The 10,839-nt window shown below is 39.3% G+C and overlaps 1 protein-coding gene across 2 annotated transcripts in view; it reads left to right on the top strand.

Annotated features, from left to right (window-relative positions):
* The window catches only part of Sdcbp (syndecan binding protein), a 31,328-nt gene that overhangs the window by 7,800 nt on the left and 12,689 nt on the right, over positions 1-10,839 (top strand). For both annotated transcript variants that reach the window (XM_031366684.1, XM_031366683.1), the window contains exons 2-4: positions 4,632-4,697; positions 6,805-6,886; positions 8,846-8,955. In XM_031366684.1, the coding sequence (XP_031222544.1) occupies positions 4,647-4,697; positions 6,805-6,886; positions 8,846-8,955 (243 nt within the window). In that variant the 5' untranslated portion in view covers positions 4,632-4,646. The remainder of the gene's footprint in view (positions 1-4,631; positions 4,698-6,804; positions 6,887-8,845; positions 8,956-10,839) is intronic.

Here is a 10,839-nt window from a genome sequence, read left to right as displayed (position 1 = left end):
TTTGATCTTAGCCATTCTGACTGGTGTGAAGTAGAATCTCAGGGTTGTTTTAATTTGCATTTCCCTGAGGACTAAGGATGTTGAATATTTCTTTAGGTACTTCTCAGCCATTCGGTATTCCTCAGTTGAGATTTCTTTGTTTATCTCTGTCAAAATACACTCTTGATTACTTTTGTAGGGTAAAAGAAATCGAAGGAGAAACTAGAAAATATCAGAGACAAAGATTAAAATAGAATGTATTTAAGCTTATAGAGCAGTTACAGGCAGTTGCAAATGCCCAACATCAGTGTTGGGCACTGAAATTAGATTCTCTGCAGGAGCGGTGCGTGCTCTTAACCACTCAGCTACCTCTCTAGCCCCTAGATCTAAGCAAATGCTTATAAGTGCCAATTTTATACTTAAAACTTGTTAAGAGGTCAGGAGTGGGAAGAGTAACTAGATTCTAAAATTCACACTAAACTGAAATACATATAGAATGACAATTACAATCTTAAAAAAGAGTGGCATGGGGAAGTTCATACTCAAAGCTTAATGTAGAGGTACTAGTCATGAGCAGTGGGACAGGTAAGAGTGATGACGCACTTACCATCAACTGAGAGCTAGGCTGCCAAAGCACTTCTTCTCAAAGTGCAATTCTATTCTTTCCAAAATCTATTCTTTAAAAAAAAAAAAGTGCTAGAAACAACATCTTGACATGTAGGTAGAAAGAATTAAAGTGCATCAATGCTTCAACTGTGTTAAACAAAACAAAACAGGATTCAAACTAGATCAAATATCCAAATATAATAGCTAAATCTGTAAACTTCATAGACCAAAGCAGTGTTTTAATGACCATGAGTTTGTTTCTGTATGTTGTCTTTCATGTACAACTAGCCAGGGGAAACACATTTAACTTTATCAAGCCAAAGACTTTCGTGCTACAAAGAACACTCAAAATGAAGGCAGCCTAAAGAAGGAAAGGAAATGTTGAAAATCTATCAGATAAGAGTATGTGATATGTCTGAACGTGTACCTGCCTTCAGACTTCATTGTTCAAGTTCTGCAAACATGAAGGTGAAAGTGAGTTTTGGGGAGTGCGATTCAGAGGGCTTTGCTCTTCAAACTAGAGCCAGAATCCTTACAGAAGAGGTACCACAGAGCTGCTTATTCCTTCTGCCTTGTGAAAACTGCACAGTGAAAAGTTGCTGTCTGTGGTACAGGACATGACACTTCTTGTTCTTGGACTTTCGAGTGTGCAGAACTTTGAGAAGTAAATTTGTATTTATAAACATTGATTTTGAAACCTGAATGAATTTAGAACCTGATACCTAGAATTTAAGCAGAACTGTTACCATTAAAAACAAATCCAGTTAAATGAGCAGGCAGGGGTTTTAAGTAGGCATCTCTTCATTGATAGAAGATGTAGGTGTAATAGGTCTGCAAGTGGCCAAGTACATGAAAGGATGCCAGTGTCATTATTTGTTAGGAAGATGCAATTCTGACCACATTGAGATGCTGTGTCACTTCTAGCCTGGCCTTTAGGAGAACCAGACTATAGCTGTAAGGAAATGGAGAAATATGAATTCTGAGAATATAGTGTAATCCTTTCAGAAACAGTTTGATCGTTTACAAAAAAATTAAATATAGGTTACTACAACATTGATTTAGAAGTTATGATCTTAGTTATATATTAAAAGTATAAAAGGCATATCTTTATGCAAAAATTTCTAAAGCATATATATTATTTACCAGTAATAAAAAAGAATGTTAGATTATCAAGAACATTATTCATTATGGCCCAAGGTCCAGATGAGAATGAATAAACATAAAGTGGTATATAAGCAATCTAATCTATTCAGCTTTAAAAGGATAAAATACTGAAAGATGGATGCCATAACATAGATGAACTTTAGCATACCATATGGCAGAAAGGAAGCCAACGAAAGGCCATACATCCCATTAATCCTGGTTAAAATGCCACAGTAGGTAAATTCAGAGGCAAGAGACCTACGTGTAATTGTCTGAAGCGGGAGCATGGATCGCATTGGGGAGGGGAGAGGTGTCATTTGAGTGCATAATAGTATTCCAGTATTCGAAGTGGGATGATTGTACAGCTCATGTTGATATGAAAAATAAATTCTTAAAAAGGATTTAAGTTTTTCTGTCTGTAAATGGTAATAAAATGTCAATTACTGCCCACCCATAACATAAAATTCTAATGATTTTTAATAAAGTTTAATGTACAGAATTTGTACTTATAACATGATTGAATAAATGGTGATTGGTGATTGGTTAGTAAGCAGGAATCCATTTATTTTACCTTTTTTTTTTGTTTGTTTGGTTTTTCGAAACAGGGTTTCTCTGTGAAGCTCTGGCTGTCCTGTCTGTAGACCAGGTTATCCTGGAACTCAAAAAAATCCGCCTGCCTTTGCCTCCCAAGTGCTGGGATTAAAGTGTTTGCCACCACTGCCCGGCCCTGTTTTACTTTTGTTGTTCCAGACAGGTTCCTTCTATGTAATTCTGGAACTTGCTGTGTAGATCAGGCTGGTGTGGAACTCAGAGATTTCCTTTCCTCTCCTTCTCAAGTGCTGGTATTAAAGGCATGTGCCACCACATCCAGCTTTTTATTTTTGAGATTACAAAGTAAATGTAACATTTCTCCCTTTCCCTTCCTCCCTCCAAGCCCTCCAATGTACCCTCCCTGCACTCTTTCAAATTCATGGCATCTTTTTCATCTTTATCATGTGCATATATGTATATGTCTTTATATTCCTAAATATAACCTGCAGAGTCTATGTAGACTTTCCAGGGCTGACCATTTGAAATGGAATAATCAATTAGTATGTTCTTCCCTGGGCAAGACTCCCCCTCCATCCCTCCACCCCCTTAATTGTGTATAGTGTTGAGGCCTTGTGGTTTTCCTCTGTCTGCATTGCCATGTATGTTCTTGTCCTTATTCAGCTCATGGATAGGCAATTGTGTTGGTGAGACTTTTATGGGCGTAGCTTCAACATTACTAGGATATATAGTCTTACAGCAACTCCCTGGTTTCTGACGCTTACAGCTTTTTCATCCCCTCTTCTGCAGTGTTCCATGAGCCTTGGGTACAGGAGTGTTTTGTAGATGTAGCCATTGGGACTGGGCCCAACACTGCATTTTGATTGATTGTGGTTTTCTGTATTGGTCTCTATCTGTTGCAAAGAGAAGTTTTCAAAGTGAGGGGTGAAACTCCACTTTGTGAGGACAGATATTTCGAATGTAGTTAAGGATTTTGCTGGCTTAGTAAAGTCGCGGTTGTAGGTTCCCTTCCAGTATCCACAACCACACTAGCACTGAGTCATTAGCTAGCTAGGCTTCTGAGTAGTATGGTGTCTTCACCTTCTATCTCTGGGGCAGTAGTCATAGGCTGTATGGTTTGGGAGTCTTTTAAGACAGCCCTGGCCAATACCTCATGTCTTTCATTGGGTTTGCTTTAGTAACTACCAGGACTGAGAACATGCACAAAGGCACACATTGCCTGCTCATTGCTTTGTGCTAGGTCTTGTGAGATGCTCCTTAGTAGACATGGTCAAACTCACAGTGAGTTTTCACTTGAGCGTGTCACATTTTAGAATTCACTACGTACGAAAGGGTTTCTGGGTGAACTGTTCCTTTGGAGAGAGCTTGATGGCTTTCTCCTGCTTTCCTGCTCAATGTAGCTAGGGTAAACTTGTTGACTCTTCTCTCTGTGGTGGGAACTGCTAGAGAAACAGGTTCTATAGGAGCCTGGTTGGAGAGTGTATTAGCTCCGGAATGGCTGAGAGGCCAGCTCTTCAGCACCACTGGCTGCCCTTGCTGAGTGCCCAGCAGCATCCTCCTCTCAGCAGGGCAGTATTTAAAAGGCTCAGCTCTGGTTTTGGAGAGCAGGAAATCTAAAGAATAGATTTGGAAGTGGAAGGTTGATGGAGCTGGCTCAGTAATTTGCCAAACCTATTAGCTATTAGGATACATTGTTTTATTTAGCTAAGTGGAAGTCTCAGGTATTTACCTCAGAATAGCTAAACAAAATTTAAAATACGTGTCTGTAATATTTCAGGTAATTTTATTTTAAATTGGTACAAAAAGCAATTTATGGTAGCTTAACAAACATTGAACTGTATAGAAATGTTAACAATGAAAGGCAATGGTTCCTTCTTACATCCTTTTCCTCTAGATAAAGCCATTGCTAAAAAAATAGATGGCATATGTTAAGTATGAGTATCTTCTCAGTGCTGTTTTACATGTTTGTATGCATACTGTTTTCTGGTGGCTCTTGTTAGAATCTGTCTGTCCATGCCCAACAGTGTTTTGTGAAAGGTCATTTCCTGATCCTGGGTTAGCTGAGGGGCACTGTGCCTTTCTTCGTTTATTTTTACAACTTGTGAAATGAAGGGAGCTTTTCTTCACGTTTAAAGTCAAAGATGAATGTAGTTTGGTGGCTATGGGAACAGAGAGACGGTTTGGAAACAACTGTTAAATGTCTAATAATTATGATATGCCTTAAATAGTCCCATTGTTTTGTTTTTGTGTTTATTTTTTAGCTTGTTTATTGTATTAAACAGTTGTTAAGTGTTTATATGCATATTGTTGGCTGTACTGTGTGATACTTTTATTTTATTTTATTTTTTTTTTAGAAAATACCTGCAAAAATGTCTCTTTATCCATCTCTTGAAGATTTGAAAGTAGACAAAGTAATTCAGGTATGTTTGCTTTTAATTAAGAAAATGTTTTATAATGTTCTTGCTTGTTAAATGAAACAGGAAGTATGCATTTGTTAGTGTATTCCTAAGTCGGTTTAGGTCTCTTGTAGACTAAAACATTGATTGATTAGAAATCCATTTTTATTTCTCTATATGTTAGCCCTGGGATAGAATTTCTTTCTTAGATAAACAAAAGTAAGTGTGTGTGTGTGTGTGTGTGTGTTTGTGTGTGTGTGTGTTTGTGTGTGTGTGTGTATTTGTGTGTGTGTGTTTGTGTGTGTGTGTGTTTGTGTGTATGTGTGTTTGTGTGTGTGTGTTTGTGTGTGTGTGTGTTTGTGTGTTTGTGTGTGTGTGTTTGTGTGTGTGTGTGTTTGTGTGTGTGTGTGTTGTGTGTGTGTGTGTATGTGTGTGTGTGTGTGTGTGTGTGTGTGTGTGTGTGTTTGTGTGTTTGTATGCATGCACCCGAGTATAAGTATTCTTGAAAGTCAACTTGGAAGTCAGGGCATTGGATCTGTTGGTAGTGGAGTTAAACATGGTTGTGAGCAGCTAGGCTCCAGTGCTGGCAACTGAACTTGGGCCTGCTCAAGAGCACTCCTTCTCCTTCCCCTCCCTTTCCTTCCCTTCACTTTCCTTCTTTCCTTCTTTCCTTCTTTCCTTCTTTCCTTCTTTCCTCCCTTCTTCCCTCCCTCCCTCCCTTCCTCCCTCCCTCTCTCTCTCTCTCTCTCTTTCTTTCTTTCTTTCTTTCTTTCTTTCTTTCTTTCTTTCTCTTTCTGTCCCTCTCTCTTCCCCTCCCTCCGTCCCTTCTTCCCTCCCTCCCTCCCTTCCTCCCTCCCTCTCTCTCTCTCCATGTTTCTTTCTTTGTTTCTTTCTTTTGCATTGGTGGTGTTTCACCTGCAGGTATGTCTGTGTGACAGTGTCAATTCCCCTGGAACTCGTTATGGATAGTTGTGAGCTGCCTGTGGGTGATAGGAATTGAACCCTGGTCCTCTGGAAGACCAGTCAGTACTCCTGTTAAGTCATCTCTCCAGCCCTGGATAGTATTTCCTTAATTTTGTTTTTTTTTTTACAATTTTCAAAGATAGCTTAATTTTCTTAGTACAGTTTAAATTACAGAAGACATGTGTAAGTCGGAGTGTATAATATGAACGCCAGCCCTTTAGATAGTGGTAGTTTTGTTGGAGTGTTTTTTTTTTTTTTGAGAACTTTAGGAATGACGAGTCCAGAATAAATATGCCTCCTCTCTGAGGATAAAGTGTACAGAAGCAGTGAGGTAAGTGCTGCTTTTAGAGCAGGAGGGAAAGCTCTAGCGAGACTGTAAAGTATGTCAGCTGACTCTCTAGGAGAAGCAGATTCCCCTCACAGGTCTTTGATGTTCCAGCAGGGAGCTAGCTGCTAGGAGATGGAATGGGGGAGGGGCAGGAAGTGGGGTGGTTCTTCTGTTCCTTAGATTTTAAAATATTCCTGGTCCAGCCACTCAGGCTACTTGTTCTGCCTCCTGGCAAGCAGTTACAGAGAGTGTAACATTCCTTCTCGCTGGCCCTTTTCACCACAGCAGCGAACTGGCAAAGTTCAGTTTTGTAAATTATTTTCCAGTAGCCATTATGGTGTTGCATTCAGCACCACATAATTGTAGTGGTGCTTCCACTGCTCCTTCAGTTCCAAAGTCTTAACAGCCTGTGCTTTGTGGTGTGTAGAAAGCCTTTGACTCAGTCCACCCCAGCATTAAAGAAGCTGAGCATAGTGGCACATGCCTCTCATCCAGTACTTGGGAGGTGGAGGCAAGGACCTCAAGACTTGATGGTAATGTAATACTCAGCTAAATGAGGAGTTTGAGGCCTGTCTCAAGTACCAAAAGAGAAAGAACGCGCAGTTGATGTATTTTCAGGCACACTGTTAGGCACTGGCTGTAAGATGTGGAAAATGGTGTCATTCAGTTTTTAATTTACAGGTATCCTTTGGGGGGAAATGATTGCTGAAGTGTTTAAAGTCAAACTTTGAGTAAAACATCAGTTGTTTGTTTTGGGAAAGTACTAGATTTAACATATGAATAATATAAGAAAGATGTAGGTTTTTTTGGCATTTGCTAAAATTTTCTTTTCTTTTCCAGGCTCAAAATGCCTATTCTGCCAATCCTCCCAACCAAGCATTTGTTTTGGTGGATGCTTCTGCTTCATACCCTCCAGATGGAAGTAGGTTTAGACTTTGGACATTTTTGGGGGGTGGGGTGGGGGTAGAAATACATATAAAGGCTTTCTTCTTCCCTGAAATTCAGAATCTAGGATTTTGTTTTGACATGTTATGGTTTATTAAAGAAATAACTTGCTTAATCAGGCGTGATCTATGAGTATGAATATGAGTCTTAGGACATAATATTCTTAGTTTGACTCATAATCTTTAACATAGTCTGTTCATTAATGGAAAACACACTCTTCCATGGGACTACAGTTTTCCCAACTGCTGTTCTCTCAAGCATCCTGAACTGCCTCTTTCTTACTTTGCCAGGGAACTCAGGAAGTTTCCAACTGTCTTCTTTTTGGGATTTTCTTCAAAACTAAGAATTGCTGTTCAAGCTTGATAACCCTTAATTAAAAAGGGACTTTGAAAAAAAAAAAAGAGTTGCTTAATAAACCATAATCTGTCCTCCTTCGATCCTGATTCAGAGGGTTCAGGAGAGTCTCTCTGTAAGACATTAAGATACAAAGTAAATGTTTAAGTTTCTGTGGCCTTTCTTCTTTTGAGTTGCCATCTCTCTCTCTCTCTCTCTCTTTTTTTTTTTTTCCTTTTTTGAGACAGAGTTTCAACCTTCTCTAATTCAACAACAGGGGTCAGCTGCTTTTGTCCATTGGTTGGGTACAAATATCTGCACCTGACTCTTGTTTGTTTTCTTTTTTGGTTTTTCGAGACTGGGTTTGTCTGTGTATCCCTGGTTGTCCTGGAACTTACTCTGTAGGCCAGGCTGGCCTTGAACTCAGAAATCCACCTGCCTCCGCCTCCCAAGTGCTGGGTTTAAAGGCATGCACTACCATTGCCCGGCCTGAGTTGCCATCTCTTAATTCATTATTCTTTGTAATGAATCTACTCTGAAGTCAAAAAAGATCATAGAAAAAGATTTTGGAAGTAGCTCACTTTAAAAAATGTTAGTTATTGTTAATGTTTAAACATTCTGTTTGTCTCATTTCATTGGAATAAGCCTGTCATTCTTAAAGTGGTGGGATAGGGAACGTCCCAAGCTTTGACATTGTCTCCTATTGCTTGAGAGGAACCATCCCATCCCATCACCATTTATGGAGTGAGTTAATAAGCAGCTGAGACAGTAAACACTTTGGGCATTCTGAATTGAAGAATTCATGCCATAATCCCCAAATTTCTAATGTTTTAGGGTTATGTTTAAAAAGGGAGCAAGATCATCTATGTGGAAAATTATTTTTGCCTTTGAGTAATTACCTTTGGTGCTTTTTCTTTCTTTCTCCACGTTTCGTATTTGTACTGTGAACATACACTTTTTTCATTGCTTTCTTAGGAGAAATGCAGCAGCTCTTAGTGTTGGGTGGTACTGTGTAGGATGCAGCAGCTCTTAGTGTTGGTGGTACTGTGTAGGATGCAGCAGCTCTTAGTGTTGGTGGTACTGTGTAGGATGAGTCTCCAACAGGGTCAAAAGCAGACAGGATGACTCACACAGGTCTACTGGTGCTTTGATGACCTTCAACTTTTAAGGTCTTGTTATCCAGTCCTGGCTGGCCTCAGATTTGTGGCAATCCTCCTGTTTCTGCCTCGCAAGTGGAGCTCTGGGCTTAGAGCCATGTTGTCACCATGGCCAGCTTTAGACCATTTTAAATGAGGGACTTGAACACCTGCAGACTGTTGTATCTGCAGGTCTGTGGCGATTCCTGAAGTCTCATGACCATAGACAGGAGACTCACTGGATTAGAAAGCTGACACTCTTCCAGGTAGATTTATATTTTAGGACTTTTACATTAAAGTGTGTATGGATTTTTTTATTCTAATTGTGGCCATGATGGGAAGATACCCTTCCATTTTATGAATCTAAATCTTTGTACCTTATTTTTTTTTTAAATTAAACACAGCAAGTCCATACTAAGTTGTTATTTTGAATATTCTGCCAATGCCTTTTTCTTTGTTTATATTAGATCTGTATCCTAAACTGTATCCAGAGCTCTCTCAATACATGGGACTGTCTTTAAATGAAGCTGAAATATGTGAAAACATGCCCATGGTCTCTGGAGCAACAACACAAGGGGTATGTACAGTACAATCTTGAATCCCATAAAATATACTTCATACATAGGTGTAAACTCAATTTGTAATAAACTCACATATTTATAACTTTAGGGTTGAACTCTCCTAAGACTATAAAATTCTTTCTAGATGTATTTCTGAACATTGTCATCCACTGAATTTATTAGGTCTTTGTCTCTCCTTTGTCTTCTGCATTTTATCCTATCCTTAAGACATTGTGATGCAGCCCGTGCCATGTTTCTAAGTTAGTTTTATCCTTTCTAGCTGTGTAACTGCACTGAGGTTTGTAATTCTGACATAGACTTACTAACTAGTACAATTATTTCTTAACGTATCTTACAGCAAGTCTTGTTCCAGACAGAATTTCATTCCAGATTCATTAGTCATTTGAAGTATATGTCTGCCATATTACTTTGCTCACGTTCTTAATATTCCTTCTCTTGTAATTAGAAGCCAATTTTTTGTAATTAGACTGAAATTCTAGGTTTGAAGGTAGCATATAGCTCTTGCTATATTATAATATAGTTAGATGCTTCATGATGGGATCCACTTCTGACCTCTTGCTACTACTTAATACAGCACCCGGCTTTTATATATTGAAATTTCAATATTTATTGAAAACTTACTTGTATTATTTATGATCTGTATTGGTGAATTAGTTAATTCACTTTGGCTCCTGGCAGGTCATGCTTCAGCTACATGCCACATTTGTCTAGATTCGCAAATGAAAGGCACACACACATACACACACCCACACACCCACACACAGAGACACACAGCATTATTTTTAATATGTCTAAGTTGTTCAGTGGTTGGGCACTTTCAAACCTCCCCGTAGTTAGGTCTAGCATTCTTCCCTCCGACATTCTTCCTTCCTACATTCTTCCCTCCGACATTCCTGAATCAACTTACTAAATCAATATTTAGTACTCTGCTACCCCAGACCAAATTGAGGGAGTAGGGCCACTCCCAAGGGGCCACTTTCCCAATTCTTACATGGCTGGTTGCTTTCTTTCTTGTAGCTCTTATGACTGATCCCTCTGTTCCCATCACAGCAGTTCTCCTCTCCTTACCCTCTTTCTCTACCTTCTCTCTTAAGTCTCTTGCTTGTGCATAGTCTTCCAATCTAAATGCCCCGCTTCCATTTCTCTGCCCATTGGTTGTACACCAATTCTTTATTACCAGTTGAAGCCAGCTGGGGGCCAGGACCCTCAGGTCTGGAAGCATGGCTTTGGGAGCTGAAATAAGACAAAGCATCAGAATGGATTCCCAACAATTACCCAGTTGAAAAAACAGTATTTCAACTGAGGTAATTTAAGAAATTAGATAAATGGTCATAAATTTTCAAAGGAAAAAGTAGAACCCAGATAGAACTTAGAAAGCCAACTGCTGTCCTAGGATGGGTGGATGAGACATTGGAACCTGGAAAACTTAGGATGGAGCCTGTAGCAGCTTAGACCTAGAGGAGGGCTTCTAATAGTTGCAGCCCCTGAGTGGTTAGACATGGTTGTAAGACATGGGTCAATGGTTACAGTGCTTGTTGCTCTTCCAGAAGACAGTCAATTATAGCTATTATTTTAGTAATGGTTTCTGAGACTGCAGTTAGTTAGTGTATCTGACGTCCTTTGCCCAGGTCTGTATTCTTTGTTCCCTATATGTTACACCCATACCCCCTGCCCCCATTTGTACATTTCTTGCCTTGATGGTACTCTAAGGTTACTGTAAGGAGTGTTTACATTTATTAGGCTCTGTGGTAGGCTCTGTTCTTATTCTGTCATTTTATTTTACTTCATTTGTTCTGGAGATTTTTATTAACACATATTTCACTTAGTACATAATTCACTTCACATGCCGTTTTTGTGTGTGTGTGTGTGTGTGTGTGTGT

This window comes from Mastomys coucha, unplaced genomic scaffold, assembly GCF_008632895.1.
Source record: "Mastomys coucha isolate ucsf_1 unplaced genomic scaffold, UCSF_Mcou_1 pScaffold14, whole genome shotgun sequence".
NCBI classification, from domain to species: Eukaryota; Metazoa; Chordata; class Mammalia; order Rodentia; family Muridae; genus Mastomys; species Mastomys coucha.
Note: the sequence above shows the minus strand (reverse complement) of the source record. Positions and strands in the feature narration are given on the sequence as shown.